Below are 25,306 nucleotides of genomic sequence, written 5' to 3'. Positions count from 1 at the left end.
AATCAGTGTGTTCTAGTCAGTATGTCACCAAATTTGTAGTTTTGTTTTATTTTCTTGGTGAATAGTTACTGAAACATTTCTAAAAGAGAAAATTTTTCTCCTGTAGTCACGGCTGAGTATATAATAAAATATAAAGCCACATTCAAGTGAAATTAATTCTTCAGTGGGTAAAGCCATATTTTAATGGCTACAGTTACCACAGGTGGAAACTTCAGGAAAGCAATTGTCATGGTGAATTTATCTGAAATAAAACATGCTGCCATTTAAAGTGTTAAGGTTTCCAGGCAGTTGTGAATGAACAGGGAGCAAAGCAGTTGAGATTTTGATGAGGATAAAGAGCAACCATTGCAAGAGTTCCAAATTTTAGTTTGAAAAACGTAACTAAGAAGAATCTATATCATAAAATTATAAAATGGAATGATTTGCTCTGATGTTTTCTTTGAAACTTTTTAAAAAAGTCTCATGTGCTGAAGGCAGTACATATTTGTACAATATTTTAAAAAAATTTTTAACATCTTTATTGGAGTATAATTGCTTTACAATGGTGTGTTAGTTTCTGCTTTATAACAAAGTGAATCAGCTATACTTATAAATCTATCCCCATTTCCCCTATTTTTGAGTACACTTCACACCCACACGCCCCTGTATCTTTGTTTTAAAATTCTCCAGTTTCTAGTTGCTCTCTACTCTCTTGCCTTTTGCCTTTCTGGAAATAGGAAAATGCTATCAAATGCTAGTTAGAAGGTACCGGTGCAAAATGAGTACTTTTGGAAGTAGAGTGAAGAACTTTTTGATTTCCTATTTCTGTCTCTAGATGTACATTCTCGGTATTGTATGTCTTGCTTCATGTAATTCACTGTTACAGACTGAGAATTAAAAGAAAAAAAAAAAGCCTGTATATTGGTGTTTTAATCTGTTATCTCTGTAGCTTAACACTCTTTCCATTCAGCTTTTCATACTTGTTCTTAGCTTTTTAGTTCCATTATGTTTCATAATTATTAAAGTTCCAGGGAAATTTTGATACATATTTTGGTGCAAATTATTTTTATCCCAAACTAGAGTATTTTGTTTGGGGAAAAATTATAAAATGTAATTTGAGGAATTAAGTGGATAGTTAATAACTAGTATCTCATAGATCCTAAGGCTCTCCAGTAGTGAAATATATACTGTGAAGGTTAATGTATATTAAAATACTATATCTTTGGAACAGATAAATTTTTACAGAAAACCTCTTGATAGCCAAATAACTAAATGTAAAAGAGCTTTGCCAGTAGCATAACTACTGGCATTATGGTTTGCCTATATAATTGTTCATAAAGAAAATTAATGTACGAGGTCAAAATAATTCCCATGTCTATTTTCTTACATATTATTGTATTATTATTTTATACCTTTAACTGAAATAAGTCAATGCAACTTTACTTCCCCTAGAGGAAAATATCTTCCTTAAGTTTACAGAAGCATATCTTTACCATATTTCAATCACGTTTTTGTCCTCAAAGAATATTCTGAAGTAGATTCTTCTGTTCATTGTTAGAAGTTATTTCAATGAAATGTTATAAAAATAACTTAGAAATAATGTAATGTAATAAAACAAATTTATCAAATTTATCCCATTCTGGGGCTAATCTTTTAGTGTTATTTCTATCAATATCTGATAATGTAAATATTAGTGTTTTATTAATTTTGTTGCCATCTTTAACCCCCAACTATCCTATTTTGAAGTTTTATTCTTTTAATTATAGATCTGAAACAAACAAAAAACCCCAACTTTAAGTATCTGATTTTTTTGCATTAAAGCTTTGAGTTTTTCTTTTTACCTTTTTCTGTTCCTTGAAACTGAGAGATACGTTATTCTAGTTGGGAGAGTCCTTCTATCTCTAGGTGCTTCAGTTCACAATATTTGCTCCAAGGGGGAAAAAAGTTAAATTGATCCTTTGGAGAATTGCTAGATTAAAAAATCAGAAAAGTAACTAAATCAAATATTAAGAGTAAGTTTGTATCTCTTTCTGAATGAGATTGTATCACTGTTTAGTCCTTCAAAGAGGTTCATACCTCAGCTATCATATTCTTTTGTATTGAATGATCATAAGTTGGACATTCAGTAGTATGAACAATTAGTAATATGAATTTAATGTGTATTTGTCTTTGAACACTTGTATATTAAGAGTTATGTAGACAGATTGACGACTAAGTGCTTTTGCTGACAAATTTTAGAGTATTTTTGAACAGTAGGTTGCCTAATAGATGTTACAGAAAGTTCTTAACTTATGCGTTTTTATAAACATAATTTCTTACGCCATCTGTTCAGTGTATATGCTAACTGATTTTTTCGTGGTACGCGGGCCTCTCACTGTTGTGGCCTCTCCCGTTGCGGAGCATAGGCTCCGGACGCGCAGGCTCAGCGGCCATGGCTCACAGGCCTAGCCGCTCCGCGGCATGTGGGATCTTCCCGGACCAGGGCACGAACCCGCGTCCCCTGCATCAGCAGGCGGACTCTCAACCACTGCGCCACCAGGGAAGCCCGCTAACTGATCTTAAGATAGAATTTTTTTTTTTTTTTTGCGGTACACAGGCCTCTCACTGTGTGGCCTCTACCGTTGAGGAGCACAGGCTCCGGACGCGCAGTCTCAGCGGCCATGGCTCACGGGCCTAGCCGCTCCGCGGCATGTGGGATCTTCCTGGATCGGGACATGAACCCGTGTCCCCTGCATCGGCAGGCGGACTCTCAACCACTGCGCCACCAGGGAAGCCCTAAGATAGAATTTTAGTGTCATTGAAATTGTACACAATATAGCTTTGTACAGATACATATATTCTATAAATGTAAGTGCATTCACCAATTTCTATTTTTTAGTGTAGATAAAATTGGGTGTGTATACAGATATATACACACATATATATCTTAATTATGAAATGCAGTTAATATATTCACCAATTTCTTTTTTTTTTTTTTATAGAGTCATTTGCCCTGGCTCCATAGTTCCCACCCGGGATTAGAAAAAATAAGCGCTATCGTATGGGAAGGCAATGACTGCAAGAAAGCAGACATGTCTGTACTTGAAATCAGTGGAATGATAATGAACAGAGTGAGTTTTTAAATTTTATTTATTTAGACAGTGATTATTAATATATTAAATGATTACTGAAATACTGTATAATCTACTCACCTCATTTCTTCAACCTGAAAAAGTTAATTTGTATTTAAACAGTGATTTCAACAGTGATTTGATACCAAATCACTCTCACCTTTTAATGTTTCATATTCTGATTAAGAAGAGATGATACAGTCTAAAATTTTCTACTTTTATGGGGTTTTTTTTGCTTTCAATGGGTCAAATTTAGGAGCTGCTAGATATATACAAGCGTTGATGAAAACTTATTTTCCTGTATCATTTATCATGGTTCATTTATTTATTACTACCCAAAACATTAAAAAAAAAATCAAACTGGAAAATTTGTATTGATGCTTGCCAACTTAAATATATAGAAGTAATGCAACTAGTAAAAATCTTGAGTTATTTGAAGATGTAGAGTACAAATACTATGGATTTTAATTTCAGTTTCTATTATTATTTCTCTTATTAGATCATTACTACTTTTTAAATTTTACTTGATTCCTCTGGACAACTAAGCATGATTTAAGTTGCAATTTTAAATTTCTTGTGTATTGTTAACTAGAACTTTTGTGCACACGTTATGTGGGACAGGAATTAAAATAACTGGTTTCAGAAATTGATCTACTTCACGTCCTATTACATATCTCAGTGTGAGCTATGAAAAGCTATTGACAAGGAGTCCCTAAAGACTTGGATCTAGGTGATATTCTGTACCTTAAGTATCTGGGAATTTTTACATACTCTGTAATATCATGATAGAAAGGTAGCTAGATGATATTTAAGATCCCTCCCAGTCCTACCAATTTTATATTTTCCCATTATTTAATTTCCAACTTCCTTTTTTTATAATTCCCCCACCCTTTTCCCCCCCTCTTATTTAATTTTTACCCCTCTAGCATAGTCTCTCTTCTGAAATGGTTTCAGAAAAAAATATATATGTGTGTATGTATATAAAAGATAATGGTTTTAGAGTTTAAGGAGATATCCATTTGTATATTGAACTCTTTGAAGTAAAACACAAATTATAAATTTATCGAGTAAGTATATAATTCTAGATTTTTTTCTGTAACTGAATTTAAGTGTATATGAGATCTCCTCATTCTTTTCAATATTGCAGTGTTTGTAAGTATTTCTAACTTTTTAATGAGATAAATAGAATTTTTTTTCAAGATCCCAGTTAAGACCGGGTTAGTAAATCCTTTTGCATCTACTTAGTGAGTTAGAGATCTAATAATGAAGTGTTTTTAAAAACTGAAAAAAAATGACTTACAGACTTTGAGTAAATTTAAATTTCATTTTTCATGTATTAAAACTAATATATTTTAACAAAATTATTTCATATTGCTATAAATAAAATAATGCTTCATTAGGAATTTATTTTACTGTAGATAAAATTTGTGTAAGTTTTTTTTTTTTTCTTTTTTCCTCTCTCTCTATAAAGGTAAACAGCCATATACCAGGAATAGGATACCAGATTTTTGGAAACGCAATCTCTCTAATCCTGGGTTTAACTCCATTTGTTTTCCGACTTTCTCAAGCTACAGACTTGGATCAACTCACAGCACATTCTGCTTCAGAACTTTATGTGATTGCCTTTGGTTCTAATGAAGATGTCATAGTTCTTTCTATGGTTATAATAAGTTTTGTGGTTCGTGTGTCTCTTGTGTGGATTTTCTTTTTTTTGCTCTGTGTAGCAGAAAGAACTTATAAACAGGTGGGTATAATATAGACTTCTGAATAGAGAATATTTCATCCTTTTCATAATATTCAAGGTATTCCTGAAGTATTTTAGAATTTCATTAAATCATTTTGAGCTGCTAATTATTTTCCTATTTTGTTTTTGTAATACGTAACCAAATAAAATCTTAATAATCCTTATTTTGTTGATTTTTGTTTTTATATGGTAATCTACTTGAAAATTAACTTTTATTTTAATCTTTTTTAGCGATTACTTTTTGCAAAACTCTTTGGACATTTAACATCGGCAAGGAGGGCTCGAAAATCTGAGGTTCCCCATTTCCGATTGAAGAAAGTACAGAATATAAAAATGTGGCTCTCTCTCCGGTCCTATCTTAAGGTAGAATGGTAGTGATAAAAGTACTCTTAACGTGCTGGCTCCCTCTCATAGTTCCAGTTTCTTTGTCATTATGTATGTATGTTTAGATTTATAGTCAGATTTGTACTCATATGGTGCTATATGGCCACACTTAGTGTTCATTTTGATCCATATGCAGAAATTCAAAATAAATGTTAAACTGGTTCTTTACAGTAAAACATCTGAAGTCTGAAAGGCTTAAATGCATTTTAGGTAGATGATTCAAGATCAGATTGTCCTAAATTTATCTTTGTTCATAAATCTTACCAACTTCTACTCATTCAAAAGCTAGATTAAAGATTTTGTTTCTACCTAGAATTATTATCACAAGCCAGCAGAGGGAGCCCACTGCTTAAAAAAACGAATAAAAAAAAAAAATCTGTCAGTGAGTCGCTGAAGTGGCCTATTACTATTTGGAAATTTTAGCTTGCAATTCTAAGCCGTCCTTTTCATGCCATTCTTTTTCCTTAATCTTTTAAAATAACTTTCCTAATTATGGAATTAAGATATAAAAACTCAGGAGGGAAATGGGAAACATCTGAATTAGTTTTAGGAAAACACTTCTTCTGAGGATTATTTGTTGCATTAGCAGTGAATTTCATTATGTATGGAGTAATCATGTCTTAATAAAATTGACCTAAAGGCCAACTATCCTCTAACATACTTAGGTCTTTAATGCTTTTCATTTTGAAGTAACAAGGAAAGAAGTAGAAAAAATATGCACTATCTACACTTCTATTTAAAAAATTCATTATTCTGTTTATTTATTTAGCTTGTTAAATTCAGCTAAGTTAGTCTCCACTGGGAGATGCTACAGATTGGTGTAGATTATTTTTTCCTCACTGTGACACTTCTGGAAGGATAGATATGATCTTTGTTCCCTGTCTTAGTGAGAAGCCACCTAAAATTTCCCCTCATTATCAACCCTAAGTAGGTATTGTATTCTTTTGTGCACTGATTATTTTATTCAATAAACATTTATTTAACGTTAACCATGTTCCATTCACTATTGATGAGATAAAAATCTCTACCCTTAGGAGCTTACACTTCAGTGAGGGAAATATGTAACTCCAGACCTAGGAATTATCCTCAGTACTGACTTCCTCTCTTGCATTTCCAACATTCAGTTTATCACCATTTCCCACCCTTTCTGCTTCCAAAATATATCTTTTTTTTTTTTTTTTTTTTTTTGCGGTACACGGGCCTCTTACTGCTGTGGCCTCTCCCACTGCAGAGCACAGGCTCCGGACGCGCAGGCTCAGCGGCCATGGCTCACAGGTCCAGCCGCTCCGCGGCATGTGGGATCTTCCCGGACCGGGGCACGAACCCGCGTCCCCTGCATCGGCAGGCGGACTCTCAACCACTGCGCCACCAGGGAAGCCCCAAAATATATCTTGAATCCATTTACTTCTTTTTTTTTTTTCCCCATTTCCACCACCCTAATTGCAGCCACCCATCATCTTCTGCATTGGACTACTGCAGCTGCCTTTTAACTGGCCTCACAGCATTCCTATTTTCTCCTTCTAATATTTTCTTCAGTTTGCTACCAGAGATGTCTTAAAAATGTATATTTGAACATATTCTTAAGCTTTCTGAAGGTTCTCCATTGATCTTAGGATGAACAACAAGATCTTAGCAGGGCTTATAATGCCCTTGATGACCTAGCTCCTGTGGATAGCCTGTCCCTCTTGTCTCGTTTTGAAACACTTTCTTCCCTGCGTTCCAGCCATACTACACTGCTTCAGTTCTTTGAATGCACTATGATCTTTTCTGTTTTATACTCTTGGACATGCCCTTCCTTCTACCAACAACACTGCCATGTGCCATCACGCTCCTGCACCTTAGTTTGGTGTAAATATCACTTCCTTGGAGAGAGCTTCTCAGGCCTACATAATCTTTTTGGGAGTTAGGAGTATGGGCCTGGGAAGATCTCCCTAAGGAAGTGATATTTACACCAAACTCCCTACCAATTTTCTCAAAGCATTCTATACCTTTCCTTCGTAGCACTCCTCACAACTTATATATTCATCTGTGACTATGAGCTTGATGTCTGACTCCCAACAAGTTCCTGTGATGATAGAGTCCATGTCTGTTTTGTTCCCTGCTGTGTTCCCAGCTCCTAGCACTGTGCCTCATTCTGAGCAGATGCTCAAAAAAACATGTTGAATAAATGATTAGTGTTTGACAAAATGGAATATTTGGAAGTTAACCTAAGAATTCTAGGCTGTATATTCACCATTTTCACTGTGTTGCAAATCCTCAGGAAATAGTAACACTATAATTAGAATTCATCTCACAAATTAGGTATATTCTCAGTGCTGTAAGCTATGATCAATGTGCAGTGGTGGATCAATACCTAAATTGAAAGCATGGAATTAGCTGCTAATTAGTAAATATATTTTAAAGTGTTTTCCGTTTTTTCCCCAGCGTCGAGGTCCTCAGCGATCAGTTGATGTCATAGTTTCATCTGCTTTCTTGTTAACTATCTCAGTTGTATTTATCTGTTGTGCCCAGGTGAGTTAACTTGTTCTGTAGAAATTAGATAATCAGATCTATAAATATTAAACTTTCTAATAATAAACGATCAAAGTAATAAGTAATTTGACATTGACTTTTTACAGGTTTTTTTCTGTAGAATAAATAAATGCATGTTACTCATCTATGTCATGAACAGCAGCTAGCTTATTCTCAGGGGTCTATTGATTGAACATATAATAATTAGTTGTTGTCTACAATTCACCTGGTTATCTTTATTTCCCAAAACAAACTTACGAGTTAGAGTTAAGAAAATTTTCAGACTATTTTCCATGAATCTCTGCTTTCTTCACATTTAATATTAATTCTTTTATTTTGTATCTGAATTGTCACTGTGAGTTGACTGCCTCATGCTCTGAAAAAGAATTCTCATTGACCAAGATTAATCAGGAAGCACAAAAATATCTCAGGATATATTCTATGCTATGAAATTTAAACTTCCATTTCCAGTAATAAGACATACTAGATTACCTGAAAATTCTTCTGCTTTAGAACATCATACAATTCTGGGAAAAAACACAGCCTTTTAATATACATAAGTGAGCTTTTTTATATACATATTACATATATGTCTGAGTTTATAAGACAGTAAGGGGCCAAAAATGAAGATAAAACTGAAAAACAGCAATTAATTATATGTGTTAATGTTATGGTGAGGTACATTGTCAGTGTTAGTATCTGAGAGATTTGAGACTTTATGCCCATATGAGGACAAGAAGATGAGGCCTTGACCTGCCATATCTCCTTATACATACACTATAAGGCCAGAATCCTCAAAGGGCTATAGTCTGAGTGAAAAGGTGGAATAAGAAAAACAGTGTGCCTAACAGCACAGAAAGATAATAAGGAAGCTTGTCTGATTCTGCCTGGATTTTGACAAGGAGGCAGGGAAAGTCTCTCCTAAGAATATATAACTGTAGGTCTGCCTTTCACACAGGTTCAGGGTTCAAGTGTACATTACAGATCTTGTCCTGTAACCCCTGTGTCAAGAAGTTAATATAAAAAGTAATACTAGACTCCTGGATACCTGGAAGAAACAAAACCAAGACTGTTCTTGGAGATGTGACATCAACCCTAGGCCTCACAGGATTTCCACAGATAAAGCCCCTTCAGGTTTCAGAACACATGATAAAACAATCCAACATGAGTGAGTCAACAGATTAACACACAGCAGGAATACATCTCCAGCTACTTCAGATCTGGTCAGATAAACTGTAAGGTTGTTTAAAATGATTGACGATGTATATAACACTAAGAAAAAACAGATTTGAAAAAGAACCAAGCATTGCTTCATAGAGGTAAAAAAATACAGTTACTGACATTATTATTAAAACACAACAAACAGAATAAATAGCAGATTTAAGACAGCTAAAGAGAGTGAAGTGGGAGATGGAAGAAATTACCTAGAATATAGAACAGAGATGACAAGATGGAAATATGAAAAGGAGATTGAGACAGTTGGGAGGTCCAGCATATATCTAATAGGAATTTCAGATGGAAAGAAGAGGGAGAGCAATATTTGGAGAGGTAATGGCTAAGAGTTTTTCTGAATTGATGGAGGACATTAATTTTCAGGTTTAGGAGGCACAACAAGAACAAGAAGCCACAATAAAAATAAATCGACACTTAGACACATTATAGAAAAACTGCAGAACACCAAAAACAGAGAAGAATCTAAAAGCAACCAAAAGGAAAAAGACTGATTTGTTTACTCACAATTGCTTATTGCATTTCAGTCTTTTCTTCAAGGTTTAATTTCCATGTTCCTGAAGTACATGCTGTAGTAGTTGTCTCTAATGAACATAAAATCTATCGATTGCTATCAACAAAAGACACATGAAACGTAGTAACATTGAAAAGTTTTGAATGTAAAAAGATAGAAAAATATATTGCAGATAAATACTAGCCAAGAGAAAGCTGGTGAACTTACATTAATATCAGATGAAGGAGACTGTAACCTAAGAAGCGTAATTGGGAATAAAGAGAAACCTGACAAAAATTTAGAGAATTATTCATCAGGAAGCTCTAATAATTCCAAATTTGTATGCATGTGATTCCATAACTTCAAACATACCTATATACAGTCAAAATCAATAGCACTGTAGTGAGAAATTGACAGAATACCACATTGGGAAGATATAATGCATTTCTTTCATAATTGATAGATTAAGCAGACGAAAATACAATAGAGACATGTATCTCAACAAGATAGTTAAAAATTTTGTTCTGTAATTGGACAATACATATTCTTTTCAGGCACAGAACAGTTTGTAAAACTTTCTCATGTACTAGGCGACAAAGTGATTCTCAGTTGATAACATACAGACCACTAGCTGTATGCAGTTAAAGTAGAAAACAACGACAGCAACAAGAAAACCATACGTTTGAAAATTTCAAAACATACTTACAAATAACACTTTTTTTTTTTTTTTTTTTTTGCGGTACGTGGGCCTCTCACTGTTGTGGCCTCTCCTGTTGCGGAGCACAGGCTCCGGACATGCAGGCTCAGCGGCCATGGCCCACGGGCCCAGCCGCTCCGCAGCATGTGGGATCTTCCCGGACCAGGGCACGAACCTGTGTCCCCTGCAGCCTGAGTCCGGCAGGTGGACTCTCAACCACTGCGCCACCAGGGAAGCCCCCAACAAATAACACAGTTTAAAAAAGAAAAGTTACAGTATTAAACTGAAACAGTTGAGAATTTTTTTTTAAGAATACTAGTATAAATTACTTTTGTCACTGAAGTCAAAAGCTTAAGTGGACTATTTTATAGAAATGCGTAATGTATTAATTAAAACTGACTCAAAAAGTAACTGAAAAGCTGAGAAAACTTAAAACCATAAAGCAGTACTGATTCAGTAGTTTGAAAATCTGCTAGCAACAAAAATCATCTAGACCCATGTCGTTTTTACAGATGAATTTTGCCAAATGTAATCCTAATCCTACACAAAAGATCTAGAGAGTAGAAGAGGGAATATTCCCCCAACTCATTTTATATACTTAGTATAACCTTGTTACCAATACCAGACAGATAGTATGAAAATAGGAAACAGTGAGCTAACTTAGATTCAGAGATACTAGAAAGCTGAAGCTAGCGATTTAATAACTAAATATGCCATGACCAAGACAGTCTATCCCTGGGATGCAAAGATTTTCAACTTTAGAAAAGCCATTTATCTACTTTGAACTCCTTTAATTGATTAAAGAAGGAGAAATCATCTGATCATCTACATATTTACAGAAAACAAATTGGTAAATTTCAGTAGAGATTCATACAATGACTGGAGAGTACTGTTCTTAGTTTGATAAAAGTATATCTTTCAAAAACTGGAGCAAACATTATACATATGATATTTATTATCTTGGAGATATTTACTTTAAAATCAGGAATGAGATGGGTACCCTCTCTATAACTTCTAGACAGCATTTTAATGGAGGGTACTAACCAGTGAAGATAGGAAAAAGAAATTGTATAAAGATCGGAAAAGAAAGCATTGTAGACTATATGATTGTGTAGAATACTCAAGTAACTTTAAGGACAAATTATTAAAAATATACATTTTTTAGAAGTTCAAGATCAACAAAAATGGATATAACATCAACATAAAAGAATCAATTTTGTTCCTATAAGCCAAAGATCAGCAAACTTCCTCTGTAAAGGGCCAGACAGTAAATATTTTAGACTTTTGCCTGATACCTGCAGTCTCTCATATATTCTTCTTCTGTCCTACCCTTCCCTAAAAATTGTAAGTACTGCAAAAGGCACCATAAACAACAAAAGAGAGTCTGGGAAGAGATACTGGCAAAATACATGATTTAAATAGCTTTGTTATTCAGAATATATAACATCTACAAATCAATAAAAAAAACAGACAACGTAATAGAAAAAAATTAGATACAGAATATAAAAAGATAACTTACAGAAGAGGAAGCACAGTAACTAATAAGCATATGCAACATACATTCTCCCTAAGTAATCAGGAAAAGTAAAATTAAAACAGTGAGAGAACAATTTATACTCATCAGATTGGCAGATTGGTGCTAAGAAGTTGAATAATACCAAGTGTGGACAATTATGAGGGCAAAGGGAAGACTGATACACTGCTGAGAGTATAAATTGGCACAGCTGTTTTCAGAGACAAGTTTGTAATATCTACTAAAGTTGAATGTGTGAATATCCAAGGACTCAGCAGTTTTACTCCTAGCTATTAACTCCTCGAGAAAGTCTTATATGTGTGCACAAGGAGACGAGATGCATAAGAGAATATTTATTGCAGTATTGTTTGTAATAAGGAAATTGGCAACACAGTAAATGTTAATTGGTAGAGTAGGCCAATCCACTGTGGTTGATTGTTTTACTGTAGTACCTTTATAGGAGTTAGAATGAATGAATTTGAGCTTAATGTATCATGGAAAAATGGATAATCTTTGAAAACAAAAATCCAGTAGAATAAAAAGCAAATTGAAGAATGATATCGGCAATGTGATAGCATTTATATAAATTCTAAAATATATATAAAATAACATAGTTTAAGGATAAATATGTAGCTAAACTATAAAAACTGCATGGAAAAGGTAAATGCAAAATTCATTACCCTTACAGAGGGGTGGGGAAGAAGGGGAATGATGAAAGGAAAAGTTTAAAGGGGCTTCAACTGAATCTTTAATCTATTTTTCAAAAATCTGAAAGAATATTGCAAAATATTAAGATTTGACAAAAGTAACTAGATGGGTTTTGATTACATTATACCTTTTATGTGCTTAAAATATTTCCTAATAAATGTGGAATGTTTTAAAAATGTAATTCTATATCCATGATCTATGTGTATGAAGTAAAATGTTATTTTCTTTTAAAAAGAAATTGTTTGAATCATATTGTTTCTTCATATTGCCTTTTTCATACACTTTTAGTTGCTTCATGTACATGAGATCTTCCTTGATTGTCACTACAATTGGGAACTGGTAATCTGGTGCATCTCGTTAACACTTTTTCTCCTAAGATTTGTTACCCTTGGATCAGAAACAAGTAAAAAATATAGCAATACCTCAATTTTACTTACTGAACAGGTGAGAATGCATGTTTATTATGTTTTAAATTAATGTCTGTAGTCTACATATTAAACTAAAATGTTTACATTTACTTCAGTTTTTTATAATTAATTAATTATTTAGTTTTGGCTACATTGGATCTTCGTTGCTGCACGCAGGCTTTCTCTAGTTGCAGTGAGCGGGGGCTACTCTTTGTTGTGGTGCGTGGGTTTCTCATTGCAGTGGCTTCTCTTGTTGCGGAACACAGGCTCTAGGCGCACGGGCTTCAGTAGTTGTGGTACGTGGGCTCAGTGGTTGTGGCTCACGGGCTCTAGAACGCAGCCTCAGCAGTCGTGGCACACAGGCTTAGTTGCTTCATGGCATGTGGGATCTTCCCGGACCAGGGATCGAACCCATGTCCCCAGCATTAGCAGGCGGATTCTTATCCACTGCACCACCAGGGAAGTCCCATATTTACTTTAAAATTTTCAGGAACCTATGTTATTAGATTAAGACCATTTGTGTTATAGAGCAAAACTTGAAATTTGATAGGGCACAAGCCTTTCTTCAGTGTTTCTGCCTTGATGCAGACCTCAAGTCTAATCTACTGTTTTTATGTCACATATTCATTTGATAAGAAGGAAGTAGCATTTGTAGAAATTATGAATTTTAAACCATTGTAGAAATTATGAATTTTAAACCATTTGTAGAAATTATGAATTTTAAACCATATGGGGTATGTTTGCTTTGCAGTGTAGCAGAGCCGTATTTGAATAAGCATAAACTTTCATTCAATAGAAAGTATAAAGGATAGTAATTTTGATGCTTAACTTTATTTTGAATGAATTTGTTTAAACGTTTTCCTTATCATTTCATAGGAATTATTTAAACAAACTTATTTCTAGTGAACTTGTTGAGTAATTTTGTCAGGGATAGTTTGATTTTTAAAAATTGGTAGCCATGTCAAACCAAGTCAATTAGAGGGAAAGGGGAAAGTAGCAGACAAACCAATTGATTTACTTACTCCAGTTATTATTTATTCTCAGGGTTGATTTGACTCTGTGACTAAGGTGTTTTGCATTTTAAATAATGGCATCCAGTTTTCCTTCTTTCAGCTTTTAGTTACATTTGAAAAGTTTAAATAAGTTATTATTTTCTTATTATAAAATAATATGTTCACTGTAGGAAATTTGGAATATACGGTTAAGTATGAAGAAGAATATTAATATCACCTATAATCTCAATAATAGCCAGAGAACTACTACTACTATTTTAGCAGATATCTCTAAATACCTTTTAAAAACAAAGTATTTGTTATAATTTTAAGTATATTTAATTATTTATTCTTTTTAATAAAAGATAAACCTCTACTTGAAAATGGAGAAGAAACCTAACAAAAAGGAGGAACTGACACTAGTGAATAATGTTTTAAAACTGGCTACTAAACTGCTAAAGGTAAAAATGAAATTGAAAATGGACATGATGTAGAAAATGCTGCTCTAACATTATATCTTAGTTTTTTGTTTGTAGATCCTACTTGGTGTTTGGTTTTCATGGTTATCAAAATAGTTTTCCAAATTATTTTTGAGCACATTCATGCAATATACATTTTATTTCTCATTGAAAAATTAATCCAAGTAATCCAGATCAGTGCATTTTGAAATTTTATTCACTTTTGAAATTTTAAGACTTTTAATAATGTTTAGAGTATTGTAGAGGTTGGCATCTTTGGAAATTTTTGCATCCTAGAACTTAAAATAGATTTTGAAAAAGAAGATTTGATGTTAATTTGAAAATTTTTTTCATTTTGTATTTCTCAGAGCAGTCTTCTGCTTGCTTTGCCTGAGTTGGTTTAAAAAGTAGTTATACATAATCATTATAATAAATAGGTATCACCAATAAATATTTAAATTTTCAAAGCATTTTGGTAACAATCGAAAAGAATATAATTTCAGTATATCTGATCTCATAATAATAACTTTGGAGGTAATTTAATAAAGTATCTTTATCACTGCTTTGCAATGTTAGTAATGCTTTTTCTTCTTAAAAGGAAAATATTTTTTTAAATCTGTTTCTGTAACAAATTGAATGTAATTCTTAAAGTTGTTTTTAAGTGTTCATAGAAGGGTATGAAATTAGTTGTGTCTCAATGCTATGGTTAATTCTTCAGTCAGTTCTTCAGTCTTAAAATGCATTAAGAGGGTATAGATTATGCATTGAAAGAGTTCAAAAGAGGTGGGTGGGTTTTTTGATAAGTAAATATTGAATATCTTGATAGTGTAGGCACTATGCTAGACGGGAGAAGGCTATAAAGATGACACTTGTGAGTAGCTTCAATTGCAAAGTAGAAAGAAATATAAAAATAACTAAAATACAAAGCACAACAGTCTTCTAGTCAGAACCTGGGACTTAATATATAGGTTGCGCCTTCTCTCTCACTTTTCACAGCCAAGAAATTCTCGGGCCCATGGGCTCAACCTCTCAAAATTTTCCAGTTCGTCCCCTCTTCCCTCTCAGTACTGCTCTAAGTCAGACCCTCATCATATCTCACTTCAGCTTTCAGTACACCAAGCTCTTAGGGCGTTCCTCCTTCTGGTCTCGTTGCTCTCTAATCTGTATTTCTCACACGCACATCTGATATACTACTCCCCCAATTAAATTCCTTTAGTGCCATTCTTTAGGCACAGTTTGCCCAAAGAATGACCTTTACCTAAGTAGTACGTAAGGTACGTCTTCCCATGCACAACCTGTAGTAATTCAAAGGTGCCATGTTCTCATGTGTCTTAGGGAATACCAGCTTTCCCCCCATGCACTAAGTTTCAGGAGCACCTTCCTGTATGGCCCTCTGCCTTTTATGCATATCTCTTTTGTGGGACTCTCGTAGTTGAATTATTTATTTGCATGTCTATTAGACTGCAAAGTCCTTCAGCATGGGGACTGAATCTTAACTTCCCAGAGTCTAGCACAGTGCCTGGCATATATAGAGCTTTAAATGTTTGAATCAGTTAATTAATTAATGAATCCATGTATTTGAAAATTGTCTCAAGGGGGAGTTTTTACTATATGTATTAATATTGGCTGAAAATTTGGCTAACTAAATTTCTAAATCTGCAAAAAGATATTGTTCTCTTTCAGTTTCTATTCTTACAATAAAAAATATTCTTTAACCTTGTACCTACTAGATTAATACTTTATTAGTCATTCATTTGGGACAGAAATTGGAGTTACAAATTTAGGTTACAGAGTTCTTTTTTATTTATTTATTTTTTGGGCGGTACGCGGGCCTCTCACTGCTGTGGCCTCTCCCGCCACAGAGCACAGGATCCGGATGCACAGGCCCAGCGGCCATGGCCCACGGGCCCAGCCGCTCCTCGGCACGCAGGATCCTCCTGGACCGGGGCACGAACCCATGTCCCCTGCATCGGCAGGTGGACCCCCAACCACTGCGCCACCAGGGAAGCCCAGAGTTCTTTTAAATGAAAGTCATTTTCTCCTAAGAAAACCTAAAAGTATATTTACTTATTTCAAGTTCAACCAAGTTTATTCTTTCTAAAGCTATCATAATTTTGTAACTTTTTTTTGAAACAGTGTTTCTAAAAATTCTCTTTGCATATTGTCCTGAATTAATTTAACTGATAATTCTTAATGAATCTGGGCTCATGGTTTTTTCCCCTTTTGCTAGGAATTGGACAGTCCCTTTAGATTATATGGGCTTACAATGAATCCACTGCTTTATAACATCACCCAGGTTGTCATCCTGTCAGCTGTTTCTGGTGTTATCAGTGACTTACTTGGATTTAATTTAAAGGTAAGAGCCTGCAGGTATTTTTAAATTTCTTAGTGCCTTATTATATTTTTGTGACAATGATTTTACCCCAGCACTCTTGAGATCTCACATGTACAGTAAGGGAGTCATTTTGATTTTATTGTATAATATTAAATATTAATTAACTAATTTCACATTTAATTTCAAAGAATGATATTCTTGGTTTATAATACGGATGGAACTCCTAATTTGGAACAGTATTCATTACAAATGGGACTCTTGTATAGGATAAGTTGAAGTATTTATTTTTACTCATCTATAATCTGAATCTAATTTAGGTGATAAAAAAGAAAAAGAGCCCTATTTCTGGTTTTGGCCATAAGTTATATTATTTATCTATATAGCAATGCATACATCCTCCAACATGTGCAAAGCTGCTAGTGAGTAAGGTGTAGTATATTCATATTAACAAGTAGTATATGTATATTGCCACTTCCTAGTAAAAAAAAAGCAAGAGAAATCTGATTTCCACGTTTTTATTTGTTTAAGATGAATTCTTCTTGAAAATAAAAGGATAAAAGAATTTAAAATAGTAGAACCTACACTTGTTTATGAATGAAATTTAGATAAAAACAGTATTATGTGATATAATTTAATAAGTTGCAGTATCAAAACTGGCTCTAATGGTCACTATTTCTATTATTTTTTCACTAGCTTTGGAAGATTAAATCATGACAATTCAGAGAAAAGAAGATGTAGCCTCTTTTCCAGAATAAGAGTACCAACTAAGCTGCCTGAAAGCAGTCACTGACTCTTTGCTTCAGGAGTCTCAGCTGGGAAATTGAAGTGTTTACATCAGACTGTCCTGTGCAATTCTTATATTTATTTCACTTGTTCACTGTTTTTTACATTTATTTTAGTCTTTATATTTTATTTGTAGCTTTGATGTACTTACTTGTTGAAAGGGTGATAAAACTGATATCCAGATACTTGAGATCCTGGTAATTGCTCATAAATAATGACAAAATAACAAATCGTGAGAAGAGAAGCCATTGCTAAGCACTGTTTCTCCGTCAATGCCGTGACTTGCCTTACTTGAGGAAAACTTCTTTAACTTTATAACCTAGCGTTGGACTCAGCTAAACACATAAAGCATTTTCTTCAGTAAATCAAGATCCAGTCAGGGTTTCTTTTGAATTCTTTCGGAACAATGCCAGGATCTAAATTGATTAAGCTGCAGTTTAAGCACCCTTCAGTATTAATATATATGGTATTACACAACAGGTCAACAAGTGCTCTTTGATGATAAAACTCTTAATAGAGCAATAATTGTAAATGGTTACCATACTGTAAGATATTTTGATAAAAATTAACTAGTAATAATTGTATTTATTTGAAACACTGGGCTGTTTGCACAGCTCCAACTGTGCATGCTCAAAATGTGCACTTTTTAAAATTGTTACTTTTAATGCGTATCTTTATATGGATATGTTATAGTGTACTAGGGCATGATATGGTATCCTGTTGAGTGAGGTATATGCTCATCTCACAAGTGAAGTGCCTATTGATATTACTAAAGTACATTATGTTTACTCAAGTAAAATAATTTTCTCCCTATGGTACACTATAGTGTATGCTATTCATACCACACTCAAATGAACAACTTAAGAATAAGGTTAAGAACCCGTTAAATATTCTTCTGATGGTTAGTTGTAAAACTGTATCTGAATTTTCAGGAAAAATAGCTATAGCTTGCAGATTCTACCTTCTAAACTTAGTCTGGTACATCTACCCGCTCAACCCCCAATTATATAAGGGCTATTTTAGATGCTTTTAACCTAGAAAGTTAACCCCCTCCCCCCTAAATAATTTGCCAAGTTTCCAAATGAGAACTTATCCTGTTGGCATGTTAGGTAAATAGGGCGAATATGATGGTATCTTACATTGGGCCTTGATTTTAAGTTGTTATGTTTGTACAATCAAGAAATTTTAGGAGTTATGTGAAACATGAAATGTTTTAGCAAACTTTTTTTTTAAAACTGGGTATCTAGTTTCTAAAACAAAGAATTTATTTGAGACAGTCTAGAATTTTCTTGGTGCAAGGTGTATCATGTTGAATATCCTCACATTTTTTACCATGTTTTTGGGAATTTAAAATAATTAATTGTAAATTATTTATTTGATTGGTGCAGTTCTAATCCCCAAATCATCTTAAGATCAGGAATGTGTAGAGAACAGAGCCATATCGTAATATCACTTTGCTCTCACCATTCCTTTTGATCAGCCTCAATTCAGCCATATTTTCTTTCTGTAGAAAACAACAAAAGTATTTTATTTTATTTGCCTGTGTTCTAATATGTTTAATGATGACCAAAGTGCATTCTGAGTTTTTTCAAGGAATGTATTACTGGAGCTTTAAGAACATACTTATTTTCTCCTGTGAAAAATTAGGCTTTTTCTGATATGTTTCTTCTTCCTCTATTGTCTAATGTTGAGGTTATTTCTAGGAATTATATTTTATAAACTTTTTCAAAATAAGGTACATACCTATACAGAACTTAACATTTTGCACAGAATATATCGAATATATTTTGAAAAAAAAAAGTACAGCATGAGTTCTGTTAGGAATAAAAATGAAACTATTGTATCTCACAGAAAAACTTATTTCAGAATGGAAATATTTTTGAGAAAAGTAGCTGAGTAAACTGATTTAGGAAGATGCTTGTTTTTGATTGAAGTTCATTTTAACTTAGAGTTGGGAGTTGATTTATTGAGTACAGTGTACCTCTCAACAATGTATTAATATGTTGAATTATGTCACTAATGTGGGCAGCAGTAGAATACTGAAAGGAAAAAGTTGTCATTTTAAGTAATTTCAGAACATTAATGGAACTGTTTTCAAAGCAGAAAAATTGACATTGCTGCCTTTAAGAATACAGTGAATGTAAGAAATTGAAAGAAATTGTAACATATCACATAATATAGAAGAGGCAGTTCGAAGATAGAATTGTGGCAGATGTTGTGTGTTAACTGTTGTTTCTTTGCCACACATGTCGTATTTGAAAGTTTGAACAGCAAGTTTAAAATAAAACATTCTATGACTGACAGTATTAAACTAGAAGTGTGTTCTTTTTTTTCTAATTTTCAAGTGATGCACATTTCTATGGTAATTTTATATTTACTGTAGCATAAACTTTAGGTATAACTGTTAGATTTGAGAGGAGTGGGAATACATTTTTAGAACCTTTCCAACATTTCAGTTTTTGTTGATTCTCAGAACATGAAAGAAGAATATGTGAGCAGGCTTTTCATCACCAAAATGCTATGACATCATTAATGTGTGTTTGCTTGTTTGTTTGTATTTAGAAACAGAAAACTGGATGTAGCCTGGGATATTAAAATTAATTGCCAGAAGGATAGTGGTGTTTTTAATCAAGTGATTTTGCACGTGAATTCAGCGCGAGAGATTATGGCCAATAATAACATGGGTAAGCATTCTAATATTTCTGTTATGTGATTGGTACAAGTGTTCATAGGACTTAAATTAATCAGGGACTATTAATTCAAGTGCACTTTCCAACTTACTCTAAGCTTAGAATTGGCTCTCTTAATGAGTCTCCCTTACAAATAGAGCAATATGACTTGCATCTCTTTAATTTGCTGTATCACTTAGAACACTAATTCTCAACCTTTTTTCTACCAAGCCTTTAAGAAAGATACCACAAATGCTTATCAATAGCACTGGCTCCCCATGGTGCTTACTTTGTGGGGAGTAGGCTGTGAATCTAGGATGTGGTATAGGTATACTTTCAAAAAAGTATTCCCTAAGTGACTTTGAAAATTTGTTCCACCTATGATTCCTCACCACCTTGAGAATTACTGTCTTAAGATCAGGAATTTTAGAGAGTGTAAATTCCATGAGAATGTAACTACATTCACCAGTGTTTTCCCAGCACATAAAATAGTACCTAATCTCAGTCTGTTTACTGAATGAATGAAAGAATGAATGACGACTTGAGTCAAATACAACCCAGACACCACCTAGTCCAAAGTCCTCATTTTACTAGGTAAAAAAACTGAGGCAGAGCTTCCCTGGTGGCGCAGTGGTTGAGAGTCCGCCTGCCGATGCAGGGGACGCGGGTTCGTGCCCCGGTCCGGGAGGATCCCACGTGCTGCGGAGCGGCTAGGCCTGTGAGCCATGGCCGCTGAGCCTGCACATCCGGAGCCTGTGCTCCGCAACAGGAGAGGCCACAACAGTGGGAGGCCTGCATACCGCAAAAAAAAAAAAAAAAAAAAAAAAAAACTGAGGCCACAAAAGAGGTTAAAAAGCTTGCCTAAGGTTCCACAACTAGAACCCACACTCCTTTATTCCCTTCAAAGGTGTGTTCTGTAATAGCACCTCTGTACCTCTTGACGGATCAAAATAATTAAACGTAGAAAAATATTCTGGAGAGAACAAAGGTATTTATAAAACAGTCCATATTTGTAGTAAGGTCATATATAAACTACTAAGCTTTTGGCAGTAGGAGAAAGTCAGAATTCATTTGACAGCTCCCTATTCAGCTCTCTGCAGTGTAACCTCTTGGAAAGAACACATGCTTAGGAGTCAGACTTGTTTTACATTTTTGGGCAAATTACTTAACCTCTGTGAACTTTGGTTTTCTCAGCTGTAACTTACTCACAGTTATACCTATTTTACAGGACTATTAGGAAGATTAATAAGATAACATACGTAAAGCACCTAGCACTGGAACTGACATGTATTGGGTGTGAAGAAAGATTGGTTCTCTTCCCCTTCCAAATAAGTAATGGCCTAGGACAATTAACAAAAATTTGCAAGCTAAAGCATTCATATATTACATAAGATATCATAAGCATCCCTGCCAAATATGAGATATAACTAAGAATCATGCTTCATATAAATTATCATACATGAAGAATTCTTTTACAAGGAGTTGACATTTAATTTCTTTTCTTCATAAGCAGGCATGCTAAAATGTGGAAGGGAAGTGTTCTCATTCCTTTGTTTGCCTGCATATTATATCCAATTATGAATGACTTTGCTGAATTATCAGGTGCATGTTCCATTCATATCTTTTCATTATTAGATCTCTGTCTCATTTATATGGTAGATTCCCTCACTGGTAACATCCTAGAGACTTTTTGTCTTTTACGTGGTCTCAACCCTTAACCTTAAGATGTCTGCTCAACTTTGAGTTGCTGGAGAACATCTGACTTGACTTTCTGCAAATAGTGCTTATCAAGATATTACTGGAACTTCTGAGTCCTATATTTGGCAATGTTTTTTCTTTAATCAATATTTTGTCCACTTGTATGTTCCCTACAATGGTTCTTCCAAAGCTCCTTTATTATCCTCAAGCTCCTAACCCCTCTCATCCTTTAACTATCGGCATTTTATTCCTCTAACTTTACCAAAGAGGTAAAAACCAACACGCATGAATTCTTTTTCTCCCTTCTTCAGTTCTGTGAAAGAGATGTTGCTCTCTGAGGCCAGCTCTCCATCAGTGCTCAGAATTCTGTCCTTGCCCTCCTATAGAGTATTTCCTCAGTTTTCCCCCGTCATCATCTTCAGTCTTTCCTTTTCTAATTTTATGTTATAAACCATTTATATTTCAATGAGAGGTGCTTGAATCTAGAGTATGAAATTTAATGGTTGTAGATTGGATGGGACCACTGTATACTAGATGGCTCTGTGAGGGCTTGCTACACCCTCAGCCCTCGTCTGAACAAAGCAGGAAGTTGGTCAAGTTTGGTTGGATTATTTCACTTTTCTTTCTTAGCCACAGCTGAATGGGTCAGTAATTGGTGCCTGGCCCTCAAGCAGCCAGCCATTTTATAGGCCTTGAGGAATTCATGAAACCAGCTGGCACAAGAGCTTTGCCCCATAGAGGCTTTACATCCTTGACAGTGAGTTGCTGACCCAGTCAGAATCTCTGTTACTGCAAGTTTGAGTCAGGACAGAGTGTAAGCAGGAAGAGTTGCTAGAAAAGCAGAGGCCCAAAAGAAACCATGAATTAACAAAGCCCTGAAGCAGAGAGAAAGTAGTCATAGTGGAGAAGGGAGAAGAAACAAGCAGAAACTGCCCCAAACTGCCAAGAGGCAGAGAGACTGAATGATAGCTTGGCCAGCTGTGCTGTTGGATCATTAGAGCTGGTCTCAGACTGTGGTAGCTTCATCTTGTGTCCTGAATTGTGAGTTCAGATGTCCCCATTTATCCCTATGATAAACTCATCACCTGCAGTAACCAAAGGATGACTTTCAGCCTGGACAAGCCTCATACATTTGGCTGGCTGTTTAATCTTAAGCCATTTTTCTTCCCTAATTGGCTCTCTCCCTGTATCTTTCTACTCCTGTCTAAGTATAGTACTTGGCTATCTATGCTATCTACCTTTCCAACGTATTTATGCCTCCTGTGTCTACAAAATAGTTAACAATCTCAGGACTAAAAGTTTTGCTTGTTCCCTCCTTTTTATAATATTCAATTCTGTGTTTTCAACAATGATCTGAAATTAAAATTAGTGGCTTGCTTTTCTTTTTTGTTTTTTAAAGTTAAATCTGACTCTTGTGCTAAATGTAATCATTTACTTTCTGTAGTTATTTAATAGTCTACTTAACTGGTTTCTAAGAGTTTGGGGTTGTTTTTGTCAAATTCTCTTACAAGTTTTGATCAGTTATATATGGGAATTTCTGGTTTTCCTAACCTTGTACTAAGAGGTGTGCTTTAAAGCAAAATAGGCTTGTTGCCAAAGCCTAAGACCAGTTTGCATCCCTTGGGATATACAGCCAGTTTTGCAAATGCATTTACTTGTTTTTGCCTGGAAATGCAGACTTTGAGCTGGCAGCTTTCCTGCCTTCTATTTATCCCCTTTCTCTTGCTCTCAGCCAGAATTTACTGGGTCTGATTAGTGGTGCTGAAAGATTCTCATAATATGAATCTACCGTTTGGGGAAAGACATTAGGGTCAGAGGTTAGTCTTGCAAATACGGGAAACAGACCAAGTACTTTTAAAATTGCAATTTTATTCAGTTTTTCTTACATCCATTCTATGAATAGTATTTGAATATTACGTGCTAGGCACCGAGCTAGGTACTAGGGATATAGAAATTAAAATATAATCCCTCTTTTCATTAAACCTAGAGGCTAGGAGGTGATAGTCATGCAAAAAACTTTTAGTTTCTGGAGGGTATGTGCTGTAATGGAGTTGCCAGTGTTAAGTGTCACATGCAAGCAGTTTAGTATAGCTGGAGAAGATGATGTTTTTAGGCAAGGGATGAAGATGATGCTAGCAGGTGACTTTGTGAAGCCAAGGAACTTGAATTTTATCCTCAGAGATTAGGACTGCCCAGTACAGTTCTGGCATGTCATAGTTGCTTGGTGAATACTAAACTAAGGTACCACATTCTTCACTTGGATACTTAGTGAACAGCTCCAGGCTGAGAATTAAGTTTTTTAACTTAAAATTTTAGTCCATGTTAAATCTATGCTAGAATTTTTATGTCATTAAAAAAAACTGACACAGCACAAATTTATATCTAAGAATATATAAAATTAAGTTGACTTTGGTTTCTTTCTCCATGTTTGGATGATGTAGTTAATTTATAATTATTTGCAAAGTTAAATCTGTCTGTCTTTTTTTTTTTTTTTTAATTACAGAGTAGCCCAAATCATCTGCAGTATGATAAGGATCATGGGTTCTGGAATCAGGCAGAGCTGGGATTCTTTGCAGCATGTGTATGGCCTTGGGCAAGTTACTTAACCTCCCTAAGCCTCATCTGTAAAATGAGGTGGAGAGCTGCTGCTGGAGCCGAAAATGGTTCCTGTGAGTATAAAATTAGAGAACGTCTGTGTGATGGGCAGGGACCTGGTCCACCACCCTCCTATGCAGCAAAACATCAATTTATTTTTCCTCAATCAAACTAAATCTGGCATTGAGCACCTACTCAGAAGACTATCGAGAATTCAATATGTTATATTTGGAGGAGCCTCGCCTCCCTAGATTGACACAAAATCCAGGGGATTCAGCTACTACCTGGAAAAGATGGAAGCGGCCTGGTCCTTATTCTCTGGTGGTAGCTATCCCTCTATCCTGATTCTTCTCCCTGGCCAACGCTTCCTGTGTCTGTTGGGCATGGATGCTCCAGCCAGCTCAGAGATGCTCCCCACAGAGGTCCTCCCCCCGCTGACCCCAGGCTCAGCTTCAAGATCCTCACCTCTGCTTCAAGGCCTCGGATATTAGTGCCTATCTCCTGCCACAGATGCCTCACAGGTGTGGTCCATTGCACATCTGCAGCCTGTCTGGGGGATGTGCCCCTCTCCCAGCAACCCTCACCCTCTCATTTTCCACCAGATTTCCAAGCCAAAGCCTGGCTGAGGAGTTGCCTTGTGGACCTTGAGAACTTCTGTTTTCAGCCCAGAAGCTCCAAAGGTAATGATACCCATGGAGGGGAGGAACTCAAGCTCAAAATAGAATTGTGTGGCTGTCTTCTTGGAATAGGGGAGGGAAAGACATCACTCATTCTTCTGAGTCTCTTCCAGCAGCAAGCATCCCAAATAATCCTGCCACTTAGGGAAAGTGCTTAGTTTGGTACATGGTATGTAGTCATCTCACAACTGTTAAATACTAGCATTATTATTTTTATTAGCATCCCTCTTGGATAATAGGCAAGGATTCAGAGTGATCTCAGTAAATTAAAGAAATTATCCAACTGGAAAATGAACCAGAGAAACTGAAGCTGTCTAAAGAAA

The 25,306-nt window shown here is 35.0% G+C and overlaps 1 protein-coding gene across 8 annotated transcripts in view; it reads left to right on the top strand.

The window, feature by feature from the left end:
• The window catches only part of PHTF2 (putative homeodomain transcription factor 2), a 167,244-nt gene that overhangs the window by 93,082 nt on the left and 48,856 nt on the right, over window positions 1-25,306 (top strand). For 6 of the 8 annotated variants that reach the window (XM_032642300.1, XM_032642295.1, XM_032642301.1 and 3 more), the window contains 10 exons: window positions 2,961-3,089; window positions 4,561-4,833; window positions 5,065-5,196; window positions 7,642-7,728; window positions 12,658-12,813; window positions 14,134-14,229; window positions 16,457-16,582; window positions 17,255-20,028; window positions 24,215-24,380; window positions 24,909-24,986. In XM_032642300.1, the coding sequence (XP_032498191.1) occupies window positions 2,961-3,089; window positions 4,561-4,833; window positions 5,065-5,196; window positions 7,642-7,728; window positions 12,658-12,813; window positions 14,134-14,229; window positions 16,457-16,582; window positions 17,255-17,275 (1,020 nt within the window). In that variant the 3' untranslated portion in view covers window positions 17,276-20,028; window positions 24,215-24,380; window positions 24,909-24,986. Of the gene's footprint in view, window positions 1-2,960; window positions 3,090-4,560; window positions 4,849-5,064; window positions 5,197-7,641; window positions 7,729-12,657; window positions 12,814-14,133; window positions 14,230-16,456; window positions 16,583-17,254; window positions 20,029-24,214; window positions 24,828-24,908; window positions 24,987-25,306 lie in introns of those variants that run through there. The other 2 variants (XM_032642297.1, XM_032642303.1) reach the window with 2 other exon arrangements.

This window comes from Phocoena sinus, chromosome 9, assembly GCF_008692025.1.
Source record: "Phocoena sinus isolate mPhoSin1 chromosome 9, mPhoSin1.pri, whole genome shotgun sequence".
Lineage (NCBI taxonomy): Eukaryota > Metazoa > Chordata > Mammalia > Artiodactyla > Phocoenidae > Phocoena > Phocoena sinus.
Note: the sequence above shows the minus strand (reverse complement) of the source record. Positions and strands in the feature narration are given on the sequence as shown.